The 24,473-nt window shown below is 42.4% G+C and overlaps 1 protein-coding gene across 1 annotated transcript in view; it reads right to left on the bottom strand.

The window, feature by feature from the left end:
- Positions 1-24,473, bottom strand: part of LOC111227542 (1-phosphatidylinositol 4,5-bisphosphate phosphodiesterase gamma-1-like) — a 47,614-nt gene that overhangs the window by 4,694 nt on the left and 18,447 nt on the right. The window contains exons 7-26 of the mRNA XM_022753076.1: positions 11,795-11,829; positions 11,307-11,379; positions 11,084-11,179; positions 10,850-10,968; positions 10,261-10,346; positions 9,867-9,987; positions 9,607-9,775; positions 8,485-8,604; positions 8,291-8,398; positions 7,312-7,496; positions 6,044-6,244; positions 5,835-5,954; positions 5,540-5,723; positions 4,368-4,445; positions 2,388-2,491; positions 2,202-2,298; positions 2,051-2,117; positions 678-844; positions 459-555; positions 141-365 (exon numbers count right to left, since the gene is read on the bottom strand). Of these exons, the coding sequence (XP_022608797.1) occupies positions 141-365; positions 459-555; positions 678-844; positions 2,051-2,117; positions 2,202-2,298; positions 2,388-2,491; positions 4,368-4,445; positions 5,540-5,723; positions 5,835-5,954; positions 6,044-6,244; positions 7,312-7,496; positions 8,291-8,398; positions 8,485-8,604; positions 9,607-9,775; positions 9,867-9,987; positions 10,261-10,346; positions 10,850-10,968; positions 11,084-11,179; positions 11,307-11,379; positions 11,795-11,829 (2,452 nt within the window). The remainder of the gene's footprint in view (positions 1-140; positions 366-458; positions 556-677; positions 845-2,050; positions 2,118-2,201; positions 2,299-2,387; positions 2,492-4,367; positions 4,446-5,539; positions 5,724-5,834; positions 5,955-6,043; positions 6,245-7,311; positions 7,497-8,290; positions 8,399-8,484; positions 8,605-9,606; positions 9,776-9,866; positions 9,988-10,260; positions 10,347-10,849; positions 10,969-11,083; positions 11,180-11,306; positions 11,380-11,794; positions 11,830-24,473) is intronic.

Here is a 24,473-nt window from a genome sequence, read left to right on the forward strand (position 1 = left end):
AAAACTGAACCTGTCTACATCCCATATGATGCAGTCTGGCTTCACTGAGACCGGAGGCAGGAGTCGAAAAAGGATCTCTTTGTGTGTCTTATCTTAATAGAGGCTAAGACACACACAAATATAAATGCACAAACACTGACCTGGAGTCTGGAAGTTGAGTGCGACCAGCTGGGAGCCGCAGAGCCACATGGGCAGCGGGTCGTAGTTGGACGAATCCAGTCTCTGTCCTCGGGGGTAAACTCTGGAGAGCTGGCGGCGGTTGTACTGCAGGAAGCGCTTCCCTCTGCCGCGCGTCGCAAACTTCTCTGCCTTCGTCTCTGGGAAGGACGACATGTCCCGATAACACGCTCGCTCCGTCCCGATCTCTGCAAACGACAGCAGCAAATTCAAGAGACAATGAGACACAAACACAGAAGCTGTAGTAAAAGCGAGAGAAGTGAGAGAAGTTTGGTTCTGACTGTCTTCATTGAAGGGGACGGGTCTGCAGTAAACCACGAGCTCCGACAGCTCCACTGCAATCTTTTTCCTCCTCTCCATCTGTTTCTCCTCCTGCATCTGTTACCATGGAGATAAGGAAACAATAACATTAAGTCAGGGCTGACAACAATATGGAAATTCCTTGTGTGTGTGTGTGTGTGTGTGTGTGTGTGTGTGTGTGTGTAGGGCGTCACACTGACCCGTGCGTCAGCGTTCTGTGCAGCCTCTCTGATCTTGCCGACCCAGCCGGTCAGATCCTCCAGACTGTCCGCGGCCACGTCCAGGGTCTGGACCGGGTGAGAGGAGAGGTGCTGGGAGTGGATGGTGAACACGAACGGCCTCGAGTTCTTCCCGTCTTTATGAACCACTGGACAAACAGATGGGGGGGGGGGGGGGGGGTAAACAACATGGCCACAGCCTTTTTGACAGTTTCACCCCAACAACTGACCTTTGTTGAATCTGAATTTTAAAAGCAGCTTAAAATCTGATTTTAAGGAATAAAAAAAATATGACAATGCAGCAAAAAAGTTGGATTGTAAAATTACAGCTAGATACAACAACTTTAATATGTGATGTGTGATGATGTGTGGGGCATGGGCGGAAATCATGTCTCCCTCAACATATCATTGTGGACCATAACTATGTAAATTTAAGTAATACAATAATGTGTCCTGAAAGCACTTGTAAAAATTATTACTGCAAAACTTTGTGTTTTTAAGTTTCTAGCTTTCCGGCTTCCTGTCTGTCAAAGAATTGATGTTAACATACTGCTGTTGGTTTCTAAAGCGCTGAATAGTTTAGGGCCAAAATACGTTTCTGATCTGCTGCTATGATATGAATCATCTACAGCAGACCTCTCAGGTCATCTGGGACAGGGCTGCTTTCTGTCCCCAGAGTAAAAACTAAACATGTAGAAGCAGCGTTCAGTTTTTATGCTCCACATATCTGGAACAAACTCCCAGTAAACTGCAGGTCTGCTGCAACTCTCAGGTCTTTTAAAGCAGAGCTGAAGGTGTGTTGCTTTTATATTCTGTCTTGAAGCCTTTTATGCTCTATGTAAAGCACTTTGAATTGCCTTGTTGTTGAAATGTGTTATACAAATGAACTTGCCTTGCCCTTGCCTTGCCTTTGATTAAAACGTTAATGAATCTGAGAGTCTAAACAGAGCGAGACAGAGGAGCAGACGCAGGAGAGAAGCTCCTCCCGGCAGATCATCACACAAGGCCATGGTCCTTTTAACTTCATTGTTGAAGTTATTGGTCATTATTATAAAGATCGGCTCTACGTGTGACGTGAGAGAGAGAAAGAGGAGGAGAAATGCGTTTCTGGTGTGAACAGTCAGAGTAATGCTGGCGCTCGAGACGTAGAGTTAGACTGGGGATACTGGGTACAATACAAATCAAATGTAGTTTTTCAAACAATATTTTTGGTTGAAAATCAGTAAAAAAAAAAAAAAAAGTGTAATCCTGTAAAGTTGATGTCATGGGTGGGAGAGGGAGCAGAAAATCTGATCTGTTTATCACCTTCACACACCTGTCCACTGATGTAAAGCATCACTGTTTACTGGACTCACCAACGTGGCAGGTGGGGACATCGATGAAGCCCTTGAGGAACGTTCCCAGAGGACTGTTCTCTGTGGACTGAGACGAGACAAGAGAAACACAGGGATGAAGAAGACTGATTCTAAAACAAAGAAAGATAATCCCGAGTCACTCCACACCCACCGCTTCGTCCAGCTCTCTGGTGGGAGAACTGGGGACCTCCTCCACGTAGTTTGCAGGAAACCACAGCTGCTTCTTCCCGCCGTAGTCGCCTCGCCACCTTAAAGAGAACCGAGAGGTCAACGACGAGCGCTTGCGCGTGTTGATGAACACACGCAGGAAGTGACGCGCACGCTGAGACTCGCTCACCAGCCGCCCTCCTGCTTGTCCACGTTGAGGATGAGTGCCTGTTTGGGGAAACACAGCTCGTCCTCTCTCTGAGCCCGGTAGTCGTACAGAGCTTTGACCGTGCACTGAAACGCAGCATGAGAACATTTACTTCCACACTGAAGAAATACTTTCTCACAGGCCCACAGTGAAGAATATTAATGATTGTAGCATCTCTTGGCATGAGCTTTGTAGTACAATGAGACAACCCCGCTGTCTGCCGCAAGCTGTCTTTACTGCCACTCGGGGGGCGCCACGGTTAATTGTTAAAAACTTTAAATCCATAATACAGTTGCTTCAACTAGTTCTACACTCCTTCATTCTTTTTTTTCTTCCTCCCCATTTCCTATTGCCCATCCTGATATCTGTGATAGCTTAACCCTCCTGTTATGTTCCGGGGTCAAATTGACCCATTTTAAAATGAAAAAATCTAAAAAAAAAAATAGTTAAAAGTATTTTTTGGGTATGAAACTTCTTCTGCTTGGCTTAATAAGTCTAATCAACATGTAAAATTCAATTCTGAGTCTGATGATTCTGATTATGAACCAAATGAGGAAACTGCTATTCATATTCCTCCAAGCAAGACATTCACATCAAAAAATGGTGAAATACAGTGGTCTTCATCCCCAAATATACTTCAGGTAAAACTGTCTGCAGAAAGCATAATAAAGACAGTGCCAGGGCCCGCTAGGATGGCAGTGACTCGTGGGACAGACATCAAGTCAGCTTTTGAGCTGGTCATGCCCAACTCAATACAGAAAATCATTATCGAAATGGCTAATCTAGAAGGAAGGTGTGTTTTAGGGGAGAAGTGGAAGGAGCAGGATAAAATGCATTTACATGCATATCTGGGGGTCTTCATCCTGGCTGGGGTCTATAAGTCAAAGGATGAATTAACAGCCAGTCTGTGGGATGCAGAGACAGGCAGGGCTATATTTTGTGTCACAATGTCTCCGGAGACTTTTCATATTTTCTCCAGAGTAATCCGATTTGATAATCGAGAGACAAGGGCTGTCAGACGGGAGAGAGACAAGAGACAAGCTGGCAGCTATCGGGACAGTGTAGGACAAGTGGGTAGAGCAACTTCCACTACTCTATAACCCCGGCCCTAATGTCACACTGGATGAACAGAAGAGGTGTCTCGTGTTAATGTATCAACATCACTCCATAAAAAAAATTTGTCTCGTCTCATCTCGTCGTCTCCCGCTTATCCGGATCCGGGTCGCAGGGGCAGCAGCCTCAGCAAAGAGGTCCAGACAGCCCTCTCCCCAGCCACTTGCACCAGTTCCTCCGGGAGAATCCCGAGGCGTTCCAAGGCCAGCCGCGAGATATAATCCCTCCAGCGTGTCCTTGGTCGGCCTCGAGGCCTCCTCCCGGTGGGACATGCCCGAAACACCTCCCCGGGGAGGCGTCCAGGAGGCATCCTCACCAGATGCCCGAACCACCTCAACTGGCTCCTCTCGACATGGAGGAGCAGCGGCTCTACTCCGAGTCCCTCCCAAAAAAAATTCAAAATGTAAAATAAAATTTAAAAAAAATTAATGTCATGTAAAAGTCTTGTATTTTATATGTAGGTCTTTCCAAAGTACATTAAAAAAAAGCTTTAAGATGCATTTTTTAATGAAAAACGAGTGAATTATCCTCATTGAACCATGATCTGAGAGGTAAAGAACACCATTACACTAAATATTGATTGAAATGGTTAGTAATGGAGTTAATAATGAGATATAAACAATGTTTATTGGGATTTTGTGGTTTCTGACACTTTTGGATAATTAAACATGCCCCGGGTCAAATTGACCCAGGAACATCATTGCTGTTCCTGAGGAACGAACATAACAGGAGGGTTAAAGTGGAACTGAATCTGCCAATTATTTACTAAATGATATAATAAGACAAGCATTCGGTAATCATGTGCTGATTAAACTGAGGGTCCAAAGTACAGATTTGTTTCTCACTCACCCGAGCCGTCGGCATCTTATTGGCCTCCACGTAGAAGTGAGGCGTGCGGACTTCATACAGCGCCCCGTAGTCCAGCTCCTGACGGATAAACAACAAATAAAGAAGGTTATTTCAAACCTTGAAACTCTGAGGGTCCAGCTGTTGGTCTTTGTCTCTGAGGCTGAAATGTTTCTGGACAGTGGAAAATTATTTTTTAAAAACATTTAAAATGTTTAAAATTAAATGTTTTGTTTTTTTTTCTCGTATTTAGGTCTTTCAGTGTGATAAACCGATGATAGGAACTTTTAAGTTGTCGCTGCCGGACCACATCGTTCCCTTGTTTTCTATCTCAGTGTGATTAAAAGAGTTGCCATAGCTGGTTAACAACAGGAAGAGGTCAAAGGAAAGAGTCAAGAGACAGATGGTGAACTGACAAGTGATCTCCTCTGTTCTCAGTTCAGTCCTCAATGTTCAATCTTTATCATTATTTGTAACTGTATTGTTATGGGGTCAGATGTGGGCCATTAGTTGGAAATGGTTGAACCAATTTAGATTTTCAAATTGTGGCTTTCCTACTTTCCCCGGTCACTGGTTCTATTCTATTCATTCTACAGTGATGTTATAAAAAAAAAATCAACTATCAGAGACTTAAATGTGGATTATTTCATCCATCACAGTGAAAACAGGAGGCAGTTTACAATCAAATATATTGTTTATACTTTTATTTTTTTATGATTTAAATGTTTATATTGTGGTGAGATCTTAACATAAGTCGTGTACAGGTTTCTATATACAATATATTTGTGATGTTTTATGTGTGTGAATCAAATCAAATCAAAAGCATGCATCATGTAAGTGATTACAACATTATCACTGCACTGTAACCCAGCTCGTGGTGCAGAGTGTTTCCTGACTGTCGCTGTGTCATATGAATTAACTTGTTAAATTGTGACTAAATTTATCAAGTGAAAGCAATCACTCCACAAAATGAATCAACAGGTTTGATTATTGATTATTTACACCTTTAATCAAGAAAAAATGCTGAACACTGACATGTTATAGACTAGATAGTTAATAAACAATAATGATAATAATCATTAACTGCAGCCTGAAACTCTGCTAAAAATAAAATCAGATTTTCAGGTGAAGTTACTTGATTTTCGTGTGTGTGTGTGTGTGTGTGTGTGACTGACCGTGGTGCCCATCCGGTCCAGCGTGTCCTCGTTGATGGGGTAGCGCAGCCTCATCTTACGGTAAAGAGGATGTTTCTCGTAGTAGCTCACCAGATCCACCAGACTCTCGAACTCTGCCGAGCTGCCGAGCATGAAGAGACGTCCCTCCTGCTGGATACGACAGTGCTTGATCTTTCCCTCCGCCCTACAGATGGACACACAGACACACAGACGGACAGACGGATGGAAACTGTCTTCACGCTGAGCAGGAACCAGATGAATTACATCTTGTCGTTGTGTGATTCTGATATTTCACCTGAAGGAGATGGCGTAGGAGTTGTGCTCGCTTCTCTTTCGCACCAGGAAAGCTCCGTCTCTGGGGACGCGCATCAGCATGTGTTCGGCCTGAACGCGGGACAGACTGGAGTGGTACCACCTGGAAAACACACAAACTTTTCCTCAGCCGCTGATCTCTCTCAGTGACTAACACAGAGCGTGTTGCGTTCACGGACGTCCGCCACTCACTCTCTGCTCTCGTGTGCGTTGGGTTGGGGCACGGGGCTGCCCAGCCTCATCTCGAACTCGTTGCAGCGCAGCGGCGTGTCTCTGTAGTGGCAGATGAGGCGGTAGAGGCTGTCGAACACTAGGTTGTCGGTCAGGTAGAAGCGGGTGGAGCCGGACTCCTGGCGCGAGTGGATCCTGCAGTGCTGCACGCGACCGGAGCGCCTGCACGAGGAGGAACAGGAGTCAGCTGCTAAATACATTTCAACCAAGAAGAAACCAGTGAAAACTTTCAGCTCTCTGTTCTTTGTTCTGTCTGTAACACATCACAGTGTATAAATACAGCTGTAGCTGAGGTTAATATCAGATCATAATGAAATGAATCTGGCAGACAGAGGAGGAATGTGGTAGATGACCTACATTTTATTATGTCCATTTATAATAATAATAATAATAAACTTTAATTATGTGAGATGGAATAATAGTTAATAATAATAATAATAAAATAATAATAATAGAAATAATAATTGATTTATATTTATAAGTAATTTATATTGAAATTCACAGCACAGTAAAATAAATATAGTCAGATGTATACATTTAAAGTAAGTTCCTAATTACTGAGCATTTGTTTTCCATTTGAAAATCTGAAACTAATAAAGTGAAAATAGTTTTTTTTTTCAAATGAATCCTGATATTGGGATTTTTATTTATTTACATTTTTATTTTGTTGTTTTCAAATGTATTTAATTTGACAAAAAAATGTCCTTCAGATAAATAAAAATACACCAAACAGATTCCATCAGTCTCGTCCAAGGTGAAGCACACTCAACAGTTTTTTTTGTTAATCACTTTTAAATCATTTTTTTCCTTCATGACTAAACTGTGAAGGCCCCAGCGATGTTGCCGCTCACAGCTTTGATCATTTTAATTCTAAATTCTTCCCCACTCTTCTCTAATTCCTGTTTTCCTCTCCTTTCTCTTCTCCACTAAAAAAAACAAAGAGATGCAGCTGAGTTCCCTTTAAAAGCTCAATATTTTCTTCTTCTCCTGTGTTTTATTTGAAGTGTTGATCCATAAGAAGATATATTTGTTGTTTTAAAAACCAAAAACCATCTCAATGTAGTTTTACATCTCCTCTCTCAGGCTTCTCTCTGGAGAGGAGGCTCTGAGCGTCTCTTCTGATTGGCTGACTGTTTTCTGAGTGATTGAATAAAAATAGAGCAGAATTCAGGTAAAATCTCATTTTATACTATTCAGGACCTTTGAACAGATTCCCTGTTCCTACTGACCAGAAGGAGAGGGTGTAGTCTCCGACAAACGTCTCACTCTCTCTGACCAGGAAGGTGCCGTCTTTAGCCCCGCCCTCGCAGTACTCCTGCAGCAGCTTCTCAGCCACCTGTCGACCGTCTCGACCTCCACCCAGCTTCCCGTGGAACCAGCGCTCGGCGCAGTGCTGCTCGTTGTTGTTGCACTCCTGACGAGTCGCAGAGAGGAGAGAGACGGAGAAGCCGGGACACATTCAGATATTATTACACTGATAATCATCAACGCATCGTGTTCAACGGATTATCTTATGAGGAGGTGCTGATACATTGACTAGAAAGAAGCTCCGGTCCAGTTTGTTAGAGGCATATTTAAAAATGTGAAAATAGCACCTATGGGCCAGGGAGGAAGGGACTACTTTTTCTTAACATTGACTTTCTTTCTTTTTTTTTTTTTTTTTATGAAATGTTTTTGCTTATGATTTTTTGCTTTTACTTAAATTAAAAAAAAAAAAAAAAAAATCTCATGTGTTGCAGCACAGTCTATCACCATTTTCATTTTCATGCACATCTGGATCCAGATGCAGAGAAATCATTATTAAAATAATAAATTTAGAGTGTTGTGCAGCTTCGGTGGAGGCATAAACTCCTCTCTACTTAACTTTTATTCTAGAGTCATTTTCTTTTTATTATTATTAATCATCAATTTAATCTAATTTATTTTAATTGAATTTATTTTTTCTATTTTTCTATTATTATTCATTAATAATTAGTTACTTTACTTCCAGCCCTGTATCAACAGGAAGAAGAAACCAAACACCAGAAACAACGAAACTGTAAAGACTTTCAACATCAGCATGAACTTCCCCTGATCATATACCTCTCTTCTACCATTCTACCACAGCTCTCATCATCATCATCATCATCATCATCATCATCATCATCATCATCATCATCATCATCATCATCACAATCACAATGACCGACATCTTCATCATCTCCCTACCTCTTTTCCTTCATCGTCCTCTTCTTCATCAGCTGTCTGGTAGTGGGACGTCTCCTCTGAGTAGTAGATCTTATTACTGGTCAGGACGAAATAATGTGGAGTCCATGTCTGTGAATCAGAAACCACACTTTAGTAAATACTGTGTATACACACACACACACACACACACACACACACATACACTGCACACTCACATGGTCGATGGGGTCTTCCAGGTACAGGATGCCGTTCTTCAGCGAGTTGCTGATGTCGTTCTCGGAGTAGCTGGCTGACGTCACCTCCTCGTACAGAGTTCCCTCCACCAGCTTTTTGTGCTGTGACACAATGACAAAGCTTGAGACACTCTGATCTACAGCGTCACCATGTGGCTGCATCGACGAGCATTTTTACCTACACACATTGCACACGGTGAAGACTTACTTACTAACATGTTCCTAAAGTTATAAAAATCTGGGATGTTGACATTGAAATAGAATTTTGAAACTAAATTCCTTGGGGTTGTGATTGATTATAAACTAACACAGGGTTATATTATGGAAACATGCAAATATAAATAAAATAATGTTGTAATTCCCTTTTGGTTTTCAAAGGAGTGGTTCACTAGTGTGAACAATTTTCTTTTCTTTTTGGTGAGCAGCTTAAATTGATAAGGGTAATAATGGGGGGGGGTATATAAGCATTTTGCTCCGGCCTGAGACCGTTCAGTCACTACTTAATACAAAGATTTAGTTTTTTTGCTGTTTACATTGTTTACATTTACTGTTTTATGGGTGATGACAGAATAAAAACTACTTCAACTACTAAGACTTGTGATACATTATCAACCCAAATGGAAAAACTTAAATTTTCTCCTGTCCACCATGTATTGATTTTGAATGGGGTCTGGTCAAGATATTTCCCTGTAAACAAGTAAAGTTCCTTGACCCCTGAGTTTAAATAGTGACATTTAACTTTTAAGGACAACTGGCAAGTGCAGCAGGTAAATGGTAAACACATCCAGATAAATCCTCTTCTTCACTTAACAACACATCCAGGCAGCTAAGAAAGTTTTTCATTGGCTGCTATTACTTCCATCCTGACTACGACCTCAACACACCTGGTAAACACAACCTGATACACGGTTTTGTTGGTAAGAATCACCTGAACGTGCCTTAAAAAAAAAAAAAAAAGCACCAAATCATTTTTATTATCCAAATTCAGGTAAAAGCAGGTTGCACTTCTCGGACCTTCTTGGCCTCAGTCTTGAAACACAGGCGTGATTTGCTGCAGCACACAGCAGGTGCGTGTTTGTGTCTGTTTAATGTGCGTGTGTGCACCTTGATGAGGATCTTCCTGCGGAGCTGGTAGGGCGAAGGAAGCTCCTCTGCGCTGTTATCCACCGGCTTGGTGAGCAGCAGATCTCCAAACACCTTCTTAAAGTGTGTGGCCATGTTCCTCTGCTGCACCACGCTGCAGTGGTCCTCGATGGACAGGATCACAGGATACCTGCTCAAACACGCCGGCACAGATCAACTGCATCGCCTGCGGTCGGCTAAAACCCAGGTCATTCAGTGAATCAGTGAGGTAACACACTTACTCAGATGTGACGAAGGCGTGTTCTTTGATGGTGTGCAGCACGTCCAGGAATTTGATCTTGGAGGTGAGGGTGTGGCCGTGGTAGATGATCGGCAGGTCGTCGGGTCCGTCCCAGCAGTCCACTGACATCAGAAAACACACTTCAAGCTTCATGTTGAGCTTTGAGATGCTCAGTAGAGGCTGCGTGACCCTCACTGCGCTCAGCTCTCGCGTCACCAAAAGAACTAAACACTAAAACATCACGTGCCACCGGATGCAGAGCACCATCGGCAGGTGAGGACTCAGCCGCACAGACGCGCTGCGGACACCTCACATTAAAACTGAGGAAGTTAACACTCTGCTTCAACTTTGTTCTGAAAAGCCGAAAATTCGCTTTTTAAAACGTGGACTCTTACGTTCGATGCAGCGGCAGCCCATCCTCAGACAGCGGGCGTAGGCCTCCAGAGATGATTCGCTGGAAAACTGGTCCCCTGTCAAGTAGCTGAGGTCATGACGACATGGAAACGAGTTCATTAGAGTAGTGGCACTCACACTGTAATACGATCATTATTTATTATTCATTTTAATTCCTTTTTTCTGGTACCACACCGGCCTTGACGCCTGTTAATAATGTAGTGACGACAACTAAGAACTCACTGGTCGTAACCACAAATACAAAACATCTAAATGAGACGGATCTGAGTTGTTGGGAGGCTCCTTTCATGCAGCTAAGATAGCTTCCAGTTTCAGTGCTAGTCTAGGCTTAATATTTATGCTAAGCTAGGCTAAGCTACGTCAATATCATTTGTCTGTAAAACAGTGAATAAGCAGATTTTCCAAGTGAGTGTTTAAATGTTTGGAGTGTTTAAATCACAGATTAGAGAATAAAAACAACTAAAGCTCCTTTCTAGACAATAAGATGTTCCAACGTTGGAGACGGACGCTGGACGTTATGGAGACAAACAAGAAGATCTGAGAACATGAGGGACGTGTTATGGGACGTACGTGTTGTGTGAGGAGGAGATCCAGTACTGAGACAGAGGTCGCTTCATGTCATCGTGAACAACAGGTGAGAGTCGAGGGTCACACACAGAGTTCTCTTTGGAGAACAGGAAGGTCAGGAACTAGGAAAAACAAAGTCACATGATCAGACAGGAAGGTATAAGAAAAAAACCTTCACAGTTTATTCGGGTTTCTGTGCACGTGTGTGTGTGTGTGTGTGTTCGTGTATCGTTTCACCTCATCCAGTTGCAGCATCGGCTCAGGCTGTGGCCCCCCCCTCATGTACCCCATGAGGAACTCTCTGACCCGGCTCAGATCCGACGCCCAGGACTCCTGAGACGAGCCGAGCAAAGAAGTGAGTACAAAGCAGTTTTATTTTATTTATTTATTTTTTTTTTTTTCTTTCTGTTGTTGTGCTGACGGTTGCTTTTTTGCTCCAACGCTAAACTTTGCTCCGTACCTTTTGGTCCATCTGTAAAAACTTCTGGAAGTCGTAGAGAGAGATCTGACAAAGCTCTGGTCTGTCAACGTTCCTACAAATGCAACCATTTTCAAGATGTCAGACGGCGGCGGAGCGAAAGTTCAAGAAAAGAACGAGAGAGAGGAGACATGACACATTAACATACAAAATATCTGACTGGCAATTAACCTCATTACTCTACCTGTGCCAATTCTAATTACACCATTTTTTGGGGTTAATGTCCCATAACATTGAGAAAAGAGCCAAGAAAAAAAAAAAAAAAACACAAAATGGGAAAAACACATGGAAACGCTTCAGTATCCTGAAAGCCAAAACTTTCCTCGGGACACTGATAATCTGCGTTTTTAAAAGAGAACCTGGACGGCTAGAGGGACGACAGTGAGGAGGAGGTGGAGGTGGAGGAGGAGGAGGAGGTGTGAAGACGAGGGAGTGGACACTGAGGAGGAGGTGAAGGTGAAGGGACTCACCGCAGAGGGAAGGAGAGCTCCAGCTGCTCAATAATCTGGGAACAGAAGGGGAGGAACCAGGTGACGGACAGGTGGGAGGGAGCCAGGTGAAGCATAAAACAGTGAAGCTCAAAAGTGTGGCGTCGTGTGGTGCGAGTGCAGAGGTGGCAGGTAACAACGTGCTGGTGAATCTACTCAAATACTGAACTTAAGGGTGATTTTAAGGTGGAATTTTACTTGAGTATTTCCGCTTTGGAGACTTTCTACTCCACTACATTTATCTGATGCTGGAGAAACTTAGTACTGTACAGATAAAGATCTTACAGTCGGTGTTATATCACCTTAACAGGAATAAACTAGAATCACCTCCTCCTGGTCGTCTGCCTCCGCCGCTCAGACTAGTTTCAGGTTACATCCCTGTTCATCCAGAGTCACAGAAAATATGAACCATTCGTGAAATTATCATAATTGCTGTGGGAAGTCTTGAGTAATGGTTAAAAAGTGTTTTGTGAGGCTACACTGACCTTGACCTTTGACCTTTGCCCCTCAAAGTCTAATCAGGTCATCCTTGAGTCCTAGTGAATGTTTGTGCCAAATTTTAAGAAGTTCCGTCGAGGCGTTACTGAGATATCATGACCACGAGAATGAGACAGACGGACAACCCGAAAACAATACGGCTCCGGCTCCGGCTGTTGCCGGGGCGGAGGGATAATAAAAACAACCTTCCCTTGTTTCCTAGTTTCCTATTTCCTAGTTCTCTAAATCTGTATAGGATCATTTTTATGTAAGATTAGATGGAGGGATCACTGTGTCACTGGGCCCAGAATGATCTAATGAATGTCATGTCATTCACACTGAATTTAAGGATGAAGAGGTAGTTACCCCCTTGATGCCACTGATCAATTAGCACTATTACACTCTATTTTTTAACATTTTACAAGTAGGGGATGCCCTGACTGATCGGCCGGCGATCATTATCGGCCGATTTTCATTAAAAAGATGTAATCGGTGGCTGATCACCTTAAAACCGATCACTTGTGAGAACTAACGTTCTCTGGTGTCTGCGGCTGAGAGAAGCAGACTTTTACAAAAGGGGTAAACTACCTCTTCATCCTTAAATTCAGTGTGAATGACATGACATTCATTAGATCATTCTGGCCCAGTGACCAGTGATCCCTCCATCTAATCTTACATAAAAATGATCCTATAACAGATTTAGAAGAACTAGGAAATAGGAAACTAGGAAACGAGGGAAGGTTGTTTTTATTATCCCTCCCGCCCCCGGCAACAGCCGGAGCCGGAGCGAACGTATTGTTTTCGGGTTGTCCGTCTGTCTCATTCTCGTGGTCATGATATCTCAGTAACGCCTTGAAGCGGAACATTCTTAAATTTGGCACAAACATTCACTAGGACTCAAGGATGACCTGATTAGACTTTGAGGGGCAAAGGTCAAAGGTCAAGGTCAGTGTAGCCTCACAAAACACTTTTTAACCATTACTCAAGACTTCCCACAGCAATTATGATAATTTCACGAAATGGTTCATATTTTCTGTGACTCTGGATGAACAGGGATGTAACCTGAAACTAGTCTGAGCGGCGGAGGCAGACGACCAGGAGAGGGTGATTCTTAGTTTATTCCTGTTAAGGTTGAATATAACACCGACTGTAAGATCTTTATCTGTACAGTACTAAGTTTCTCCAGCATCAGATAAATGTAGTGGAGTAGAAAGTCTCCAAAGCGGAAATACTCAAGTAAAATTTCCACTTAAAATCACCCTTAAGTTCAGTATTTGAGTAGATTCACCAGCACGTTGTTACCTGCCACCTTTGCACTCGCACCACACGAGACCGCCACACTTTTGAGCTTCACTGTTTTATGCTTCACCTGGCTCCTCTCCACACCTGTCCGTCACCTGGTTCCTCCCCTTCTTGTCCCAGATTATTGAGCAGCTGGAGCTCTCCTTCCCTCTGCGGTGAGTCCCTTCACCTTCACCTCCTCCTCAGTGTCCACTCCCTTCGTCTTCACACCTCCTCCTCCTCCTCCTCCTCCTCCTCCACCTCCACTCCTCACTGTCGTCCCTCTAGCCGTCCAGGTTCTCTTTTAAAAACGCAGATTATCAGTGTCCCGAAGGAAAGTTTTGGCTTTCAGGATACTGAAGCGTTTCCATGTGTTTTTCCCATTTTGTGTTTTTTTTTTTTTTTTTTCTTGGCTCTTTTCTCAATTGTTATGGGACATTAACCCCAAAAATGTGTGTAATTAGAATTGGCACAGGTAGAGTAATGAGGTTAATTGCCAGTCAGATATTTTGTATGTTAATGTGTCATGTCTCCTCTCTCTCGTTCTTTCCTTGAACTTTCGCTCCGCCGCCGTCTGACATCTTGAAAATGGTTGCTATTGTAGAACGTTGACAGACAGAGCTTTGTCAGATCTCTCTCTACAGCTTCCAGAAGTTTTTTACAGATGGACCAAAAGGTACGGAGCAAAGTTTTTAGCGTTGGAGCAAAAAAGCACCGTCAGCACAACAACAGAAAGAAAAAAAAAAAAAATAAATAAATAAAATAAACTGCTTTGTACTCATTCTTTGCTCGGCTTCGTCTCAGGAGTCCTGGCGTGCGGATCTGAGCCGGGTCAGAGAGTTCCTCATGGGGTACATGAGGGGGGGGCCACAGCCTGAGCCGATGCTGCAACTGGATGAGGTGAAACGATACACGAACACACACACACACACACACACGTGCACAGAAACCCGAATAAACTGTGAAGGTTTTTTTCTTATACCTTCCTGTCTGATCATGTGACTTTGTTTTTCCTAGTTCCTGACCTTCCTGTTCTCCAAAGAGAAACTCTGTGTGTGACCCTCGACTTCACCTGTTGTTCACGATGACATGAAGCGACCTCTGTCTCAGTACTGGATCTCCTCCTCACACAACACGTACGTCCCATAACCGTCCCTCATGTTCTCAGATCTTCTTGTTTGTCTCCATAACGTCAGCGTCCGTCTCCAACGTTGGAACATTTTTATTGTCTAGAAAGGACTTTAGTTGTTTTTATTCTCTAATCTGTGATTTAAACACTCCATTTAAACACTCACTTGGAAAATCTGCTTATTCACTGTTTTACAGACAAATGATATTGACGTAGCTTAGCCTAGCTTTAGCATAAATATTAAGCCTAGACTAGCATGAAACTGGAAGCTATCTTAGCTGCATGAAAGGAGCTCCCAACAACTCAGATCCGTCTCATTTAGATTGTGTTTTGTATTTGTGGTTTACGACCAGTGAGTTCTTAGTTGTCGTCACTACATGTATTAACAGGGCGTCAAGGCCGGTGTGGTACCAGAAAAAAGGAATTAAAATGAATAATAAATAATGATCGTATTAACAGTGTGAGTGCCACTAACTCTAATGAACTCGTTTTCCATGTCGTCATGACCTCAGCTTACTTGACAGGGGACCAGTTTTCCAGCGAATCATCTCTGGAGGCCTACGCCCGCTGTCTGAGGATGGGCTGCCGCTGCATCGAACGTAAGAGTCCCACGTTTTTAAAATAGTGAATTTTTCGGCTTTTCATAGAAACAAAGTTGAAGCAGAGTGTTAACGTTCCTCAGTTTTAATGTGTAGGTGTCCGCAGCGGTCTGTGCGGCTGAGTCCTCACCTGCCGATGGTGCTCTGCATCCCGGTGGCACGTGATGTTTTAGTGTTTAGTTCTTTTGGTGACGCGAGAGCTGAGCGCAGTGAGGGTCACGCAGCCTCTACTGAGCATCTCAAAGCTCACATGAAGCTTGAAGTGTGTTTTCTGATGTCAGTGGACTGCTGGGACGGACCCGACGACCTGCCGATAATCTACCAGGCCACACCCTCACCTCCAAGATCAAATTCCTGGACGTGCTGCACACACATCAAAGAACACGCCTTCGTCACATCTGAGTAAGTGTGTACCTCACTGATTCACTGAATGACCTGGGTTTTAGCCGACCGCAGGCGATGCAGTTGATCTGTGCCGGCGTGTTTGAGCAGGTATCGCTGTGATCCTGTCCATCGAGGACCACGTCGCAGCGTGGTGCAGCAGAGGAACATGGCCACACACTTTAAGAAGGTGTTTGGAGATCTGCTGCCTACACAAGCCGGTGGAATAACAGCGCAGAGGAGCTTCCTTCGCCCTACCAGCTCCGCAGGAAGATCCCTCATCAAGGTGCACACACGCACATTAAAGACACAAACACGCACCTGCTGTGTGCTGCAGCAAATCACGCCTGTGTTTCAAGACTGAGGCCAAGAAGGTCCGAGAAGTGCAACCTGCTTTTTACCTGAATTTGGATAAATAAAATGATTTGGTGCTTTTTTTTTTTTTTTTTAAGGCACGTTCAGGTGATTCTTACCAACAAAACCGTGTATCAGGTTGTGTTTACCAGGTGTGTTGAGGTCGTAGTTCAGGATGGAAGTAATAGCAGCCAATGAAAAACTTTCTTAGGCTGCCCTGGATGTGTTGTTAAGGAAGAAGAGGATTTATATGGATGTGTTTACCATTTACCGCTCCATTTTGCCAGTTGTCCTTAAAAGTTAAATGTCCAATATTTAAACTCAGGGGTCAAGGAACTTTACTTGTTTACAGGGAAATATCTTGACCAGACCCCATTCAAAATCAATACATGGTGGACAGGAGAAAATTTAAGTTTTTTCCATTTGGGTTGATAATGTATCACAAGTCTTAGTAGTTGAAGTAGTTTTATTCTGTCATCACCCATAAAACAGTAAATGTAAACAATGTAAACAGCAAAAAACATAAATCTTTGTATTAAGTAGTGACTGAACGGTCTCAGGCCGGAGCAAAATGCTTATATACCCCCCCCCCCATTATTACCGCTTATCAATTTAAGCTGCTCACCAAAAAGAAAAGAAAATTGTTCACACTAGTGAACCACTCCTTTGAAAAACCAAAAGGGAATTACAACATTATTTTAATTTATTTGCATGTTTTCCATAATATAACCCTGTGTTGTTTATAATCAATCACAACCCCAAGGAATTTAGTTTCAAATTCTATTTCAATGTCAACATCCCAGATTTTTATAACTTTAGGAACATGTTAGTAAGTAAGTCTTCACCGTGTGCAATGTGTGTAGGTAAAAATGCTCGTCGATGCAGCCCACATGGTGACGCTGTAGATCAGAGTGTCTCAAGCTTTGTCATTGTGTCACAGCACAAAAAAGCTGGTGGAGGGAACTCTGTACGAGGAGGTGACGTCAGCCAGCTACTCCGAAACGACATCAGCAACTCGCTGAAGAACGGCATCCTGTACCTGGAAGACCCCATCGACATGTGAGTGTGCATGTATGTGTGTGTGTGTGTGTGTGTGTGTGTGGTGTGTGATACACAGTATTTACTAAAGTGTGGTTTCTGATTCACAGACATGGACTCCACATTATATTCGTCCTGACCAGTAATAAGATCTACTACTCGAGGAGACGTCCCACTACCAGACAGCTGAATGAAGAAGAGGACGATGAAGGAAAGAGAGGTAGGGAGATGATGAAGATGTCGGTCATTGTGATGTGTGATGATGAGATGATGATGATGATGATTGATGATGATGATGATGATGATGATGATGAGAGCTGTGGTAGAATGGTAGAAGAGAGGTATATGATCAGGGGAAGTTCATGCTGATGTTGAAAGTCTTTACAGTTCGTTGTTTCTGGTGTTTGGTTTCTTCTTCCTGTTGATACAGGGCTGGAAGTAAATAAACTAATTATTAATGAATAATAATAGAAAAATAGAAAAAATAATTCAATTAAATAATTAGATTAAATTGATGATTAATAATAATAAAAAAGAAAATGACTCTAGAATAAAAGTTAAGTAAGAGAGGAGTTTATGCCTCCACCGAAGCTGGCACAACACTCTAAATTTATTATTTTAATAATGATTTCTGTGCATCTGGATCCAGATGTGCATGAATGAAAATGGTGATAGACTGTGCTGCAAACACATAGAGATTTTTTTTTTTTTTTTTTTTATTTAAGTAAAAGCAAAAAATCATAAGCAAAAACATTCATAAAAAAAAAAAAAAAAGAAGAAAGTCAATGTTAGAAAAAGTAGTCCCTTCCTCCCTGGTCCCAATAGGTGCTATTTCACATTTTTAAATATGCCTCTAACAAACTGGACCGGAGCTTCTTTCTAGTGCAATGTATCAGCACCTCCTCATAAAATAATCCGTTGAACACGATGCGTTGATGATTATCAGTGTAATAATATCTGAATGTGTCCCGGCTTCTCCGTCTCTCTCCTCTCTGCGACTCGTAGGAGTGCAACAACAACGAGCAGCATGCGCGCCGAGCGCTGGTGTTCCACGGGAAGCTGGGGTGGAGTCGAGAACGAGTCGACAGGTGGCTGAGAAGCTGCTGCAGGAGTACTGCGAGGGCGGGGCTAAAGACGGCACCTTCCTGGTCAGAGAGAGTGAGACGTTTGTCGGAAGACTACACCCTCTCCTTCTGGTCAGTAAGGAACAGGGATCTGTTCAAAGGTCCTGAAATAGTATAAATGGAGATTTTACCTGAATTCTGCTCTATCTTTATTCAATCACTCAGAAAAAGTCAGCCATCAGAAGAGGAACGCTCAGAGCGCTCCTCTCCAGACGCAGCTGAGAGAGGAGATGTAAACTACTATTGAGATGGTTTTTTGGTTTTTAAATACAAACAAATATATCTTCTAGATGGCACAACACTTCAAATAAAACAGCAGGAGAACGAGAAAATATTGAGCTTTTAAAGGGACAACTCAGCGTGCCATCTTATGTTGTTTTTTTCTAGTCGGAGAGAGGAAGGAGAGGGAAACAGGAATTAGAGAAGAGTGGGGACAGATTAAGATTAACAATGATGCAAAGCTGTTGTAGGCGGCAAACATGCTTGCGGCCTTCAGAGTTTAGTCCATGAAGGGAAAAAAATTGATTTTAAAAGGTGATTAACAAAAAAAAAACTGTTGAGTTGTGCTTCACCTTGGACGAGGGACTGCATGCGAATCTGTTTGGTGTTATTTTATTTATCTGAAGGACAGATTTTTTGTCAACTTAAATTACATTTTGAAAACAACAAAATAATAGAGATAATAAATTTAAATAAAACATCTCAATATCAGGATTATTTGAAAAAAAAAAACTATTTTCACTTTATTTAGTTTCGAGATTTTCAAGAATGGAAAACCAAATGCTCCAGTAATTAGCAACTTACCTTTAAATGTATACATCTGCGATATTTATTTTACGTCGCTGTTGTTTCAATATTAAATTACTTATAATATAATATAATTCATTATTTTCTAATTCTATTATTTATTATTATTATTAATAACTATTAATTCCATTCTCACATAATTTAAAGTTTATCTATATTAATTATTATAAATGGACATAATAACAAGTGGTCATTCTACCACATTCCTCCTCTGTCTGCCAGATTCAATTTATTATATCTGAATATTAAACCTCAGCTTTAACAGCTGTTCTTCTCTACTGTGATTGTGTTACAGACAGAACAAAGATTAGATAAAGTTCTTCACACTGGTTTCTTCTTTGGTTGAAAATGTATTTAGCAGCTGCACTCCCTGTTCCTCGTCGTGCAGGCGCTCCGGTCGCGTGCAGCACTGCAGGATCCACTCGCGCCAGGAGTCCGGCTCCAACCCGCTTCTACCTGACCGACAACTATGTGTTCGACACCTACGCCTCTTCCACTTACAGAGACACGCCGCTGCGCTGCCAAACGATGTTCTGGATGAGGGCCGGGCACAGCCACCGTGCCCCACCCTCAGACGCACACCCAGAGATGGTCAGAGAGTGCAGGGACTGTACGTCCCGTGAACGCAACACGCTCTGTAGTTAGTCACTGAGAGAGATCAGCGGCTGAGGAAATAGTTTCGTGTGTTTTTCCAGGTGGGTACACTCCAGTCAGCTGTCCCGCGTTCAGGCAGAACAATGCTGATGCGCGTCCCCCAGAGACGGATCTTTCCTGGTGCGAAAGAGAAAGCAGCACAACTCCTACGCCATCTTCCTTTCAGGTGAAATAATCCAGAATCACACATCCGAGCAAGATGTAATTCATCTGGTTCCGTGCTCATCGTGAAGAACAGTTTCCATCCGTCTGTCCGTCTGTGTGTTCTGTGTGTCCATCTGTAGGGCGGAGGGAAAGATCAAGCACTGTCGTATCCAGCAGGAGGGACGTCTCTTCATGCTCGGCAGCTCGGCAGAGTTCGAGAGTCTGGTGTCTGGTTGAGGCTTCTAACGAGAAACATCCTCGTTTACCGTATAGATGAGGCTGGCGCTACCCATCGAACGAGGACACGCTGGAACCGGATGGGGCACCCACGGTCAGTCACAACACACACAGCACACATCACACACACACACACACAACATAGACACACAGTCACACATCGCACACACACACACGGAAAATCAAGTGAACTTCACCTGAAAATCTGATTTTATTTTTAGCAAGAGTTTCAGGCTGCAGTTAATGTTATTATCCAATTAATTGTTTATTAACTATCTAAGTCCTATAACATGTCAGTGTTCAGCAATTTTTTCTTGATTAAAGGTGTAAAATAATCATAATTCAAACTTGTTGATTCATTTTTGTGGAGTGATTGCTTTCACTTGATAATTTAGTCAGCAATTTAACAAGTTAATTCATATCGACACAGCGACAGTCAGGAAACACATCTGCACCACGAGCTGGTTGACAGTGCAGTTGATAATGTTGTAATCACTTACATGATGCATGCTTTTGAATTTGAAATTTGATTCACACACATAAACATCACAAAATATATTGTATATAGAAACCTGTACACGACTTATGTTAAGATCTCACCACATATACATTTAAATCATATAAAAAATAAAAAGTATAAACTATATTTAAGATTGTAAACTGCTCCTGTTTTCACTGTGATGGTGAAATAATCACATTTAAGTCTCTGATAGTGAATTTTTTTTTTATAACATCACTGTGAATGAAATAGAATAGACCTAGTGACCGGGGAAAGTAGGAAAGCCAACAATTTCAAATCTCAATTGGTTCAAACCATTTCCAACTAATGGCCCACATCTGACCCCAATAACATACCAGTTAGCACATAATGATAAAGATTGAAAACATGAGGACTGAACTGAGAAAACAGAGGAATCACTTGTCATTCACCATTTGTCTCTTACCTCTTTCCTTTGACCTCTTCCTGTTGTTAACCAGCTATGGCAACTCGTTTTTAATCAACACTGAGATAGAAACAAAGGGAACGATGTGGTTCCGGCAGCGACAACTATTAAAAGTTCCTATCATTCCGGTTTATCACACTTGAAAGACCTAAATACGAGAAAAAAAAAACAAAACAGATTAATTTTAAAACATTTTAAATTGTTTTTTAAAAAAATAATTTTTTCTTTCCACTATCAGAAACATTTTTCAGCCTCAGAGACAAAGACCACAGTGGACCCTCAGAGTTTTCAAGGTTTGAAATAACCTTCTTTATTTGTTGTTTTATCCGTCAGGAGCTGGACTACGGGGCGCTGTATGAAGTCGCGCACGCCTTCAATTCTACGTGGAGGCCAATAAGAAATGCCGACGGCTGCGGGTGAGTGAGAAACAAATCTGTACTTTGGACGCCTCAGTTTAAATCAGCACATGATTACGAAATGCTTGTCTTATTATAATCAGTTTAGTAAATAATTGGCAGATTCAAGTTCCACTTTAACCTCCTGTTATGTTCGTTCCTCAGGGAACAGCAATGATGTTCCTGGTCAATTTTGACCCGGGGCATGTTTTAATTATGCCAAAAGTGGTCAGAAACCACAAATCAAATAAACATTGTTTATATGCTTCATTATTAATCCATTACTAAGACTAACCAATTTCATCAATATTTAAGTGTAATGGTGTTCTTTACCTCTCAGATCGATGGTTCAATGAGGAATAATTCACTCGTTTTTCATTAAAAAAATGCATCTTAGAAGCTTTTTTTTAATGTACTTTGGAAAGACCTACATATAAAATACAAGACTTTTACGTGACATTGAATTTTTTTTTAATTTATTTCATTTTGAATTTTGTTTTTTTATGGGTGATGTTGATAAATTAACAAGACACCTCTTCTGTTTCATCCAGTGTGACATTAGGGCCGGGGTTATAAGAGTAGTGGAAGTTTGCTTCCTACCCACTTGTCCTACACTGTCCCGATAGCTGCCAGCTTGGTCTCTTGTCTTCTCTCCGTCTGACAGCGCTTTGTCTCTCGATTATTCAAATCGGATTACTCTGGAGAAGGAATATGAAAAGTCTCCCGGAGACTTGTGACACAACAATATAGCCCTGCCTTGCTCTGCATCCGCACAGACCTGGCTGTTAATTCATCCTTTGACTTATAGACCCCAGCCCCAGGATGAAAGACCCCAGATATGCATGTAAATGCACTTTATCCTGCTCCTTCCACTTCTCCCCTAAACTTACGCTTCCTTCTAGAATTTATGCCATTTCGATAGGAATGATTTTCTTGTATTGAGTTGGGCATGACCAGCTCAAAAGCTGACTTGGATGTCTGTCCCACGAGTCCCTGCCATCCTAGCGGGAACCTGGCACTGTCTTTATTATCCTTTCCTGCAGAGTTTTAACCTGAAGTATATTTGGGGATAGAACCCCACTGTATTTTCACAGAACCATTTTTTGATGTGAATGTCCTTGGGCTTTGGAGGATATGAATAGCAGTTTTCCTCATTTGGGTTCATAGTGAATCAGAATCAATCAGAACTACAAGATTGAATTTTACATGTTGATTAACTTATTAAGCAAGCAGAAGAGTTTCATACCCAAACAATACTTTTTAAACTATTTTTTTTTAGATTTTTTTATTTTAAAATGGGTCAATTTGACCCCGGAACAATAACAGAGGGTTTAAGCTACACAGATATCAGGATGGGCAATAGAATGGGAGGGAAGAAAAAAGAAATGAGGAGTGTAGAACTAGTTGAAGCCAAAACTGTATTATGGATGTTTAAAGTTTTTAACAATTAAGCCATTCGCGGCGGGCCGGCGCCCCCCGCACGCCCCGAGTGGGCAGTAAAGACAGCTTGCGGCAAGCAAGCACAGTCAGCGGGTGGTTGTCTCATTGTACTACAAAAGACTCATGGCCAAGAGATGCTAACAGTCATTTAATTTTTCTTTTCTTCTTCAACGACGATGTGGGCCTGTGAGAAAGTATTTCTTCTTCAGTGTGGGAAGTAAATGTTTCATCTGCGTTTCAGTGCACGTCAAAAGCCTCTTGTACGACTAACCTTCGGTCAGAGAGAGGGGGGACGAGCTGGGTGGTTTTCCCCAAAAGGCAACTTCATTCTCGACGTAGGCAGCGGAGGCGGCTGGTTGAGGCTGAGTCTCCACGCTCACAAAGCGTGCCGCGTCACCTTCCTGCGTGTGTATTCATACATGCGCCGCAAGCGGTTCGTTCGTTTAACCTCCTTCGGTTCTCTTTAAGGTGGCGAGGTGCGACTTACGGCGGGGAAAGAAAAGCAGCTGTGGTTTCCTGCAAACGTATAACGGGTGTGGAGAGGTCCCCAGGTTCTCCCGCACGCAGAGAGCTGGACGAAGCGGTGGGTGTGGAGTGAACCGGGTATTATCTTTTTTCTTTTCTCTTTGGTTTTGAATCAGTCCTTCAACCATCCTGTGGGTTTTCCTTGTTCGTTCTCAGTCCACAGAGAACAGTCCTCTGGGAACGTTCTCCAAGGGCTTCATCGATGTTCCCCCTGCCACGTTGGTGAGTTCCAGTAAACAGTGATGCTTTACATCAGTGGAAGGTGTGTGAAGGGTGATAAACAGATAGATTTTCTTCTTTTCTCTTCTTCCTGCTTCCTTCTTCACCCACCATGAATCAACTTTACAGGTTACACCAAACTTTTTTTTTTTTGTTTTATTTTTGTAACTCGATTTCAATTCAACAAATAATTTGAAAAACTACATTGATTTGTTATTGTACCCAGTATCCCCTCCCCAGGTCTAACTCTACTAACGTCGAGGCGCCAGCTTACTTCTGACTGTTTCACAGTCATACACCAGAAAACGGATTTCTTTCTCCTCCTCTTCTCTCTCTCTCTCCGTCTCCACCAGTTCACAAACACTATAGAAGAGATTCAGCACGGTTAGGAGCCGATCTTATAATTAATGATCAATATACTTTCAAACAATGAACAGTTAAAAAGGAAACCATGGCCTTGTGTGATGTCTGCTGTGGGGGGGGCCGGAGGGCTTCTCGTTTATTCCCTGATCCCTGCGTCTTGCTCCTTCCTCTGTCTCGCGTCTGTGTTTAGACTCTCAGATTCATTAAACCGTTTTAATTCCAAAAGGCAAGGCAAGGGCCACAGGCAAGTTATTTGTATAAACATTTTCAACAACAAGGGGCCAATCAAAGTGCTTTTACATAGCGCATAAAGGCTTTCAAGACAGAATAATAAAGCAACACACACCTTCAGCTCCCTGGCTTAAAAGACCTGAGAGTTTGCAGCAGACCTGCAGTTTTACTGGGAGTTTGTTCCAGATATGGTGGAGCATTAAAAACTGAACGCTGCTTTACAATGTTAGTTGTTTACCTCTGGGGGGACATAAGATAAAGTAAAAGGAAGAGTTGAATGAAAGCAAATGGAACGTGAGTTATATGAAAGAGGGGGAAA

This window comes from Seriola dumerili, unplaced genomic scaffold (assembly GCF_002260705.1).
Source record: "Seriola dumerili isolate Sdu_G_001 unplaced genomic scaffold, Sdu_1.0 BDQW01000189.1, whole genome shotgun sequence".
NCBI lineage: Eukaryota > Metazoa > Chordata > Actinopteri > Carangiformes > Carangidae > Seriola > Seriola dumerili.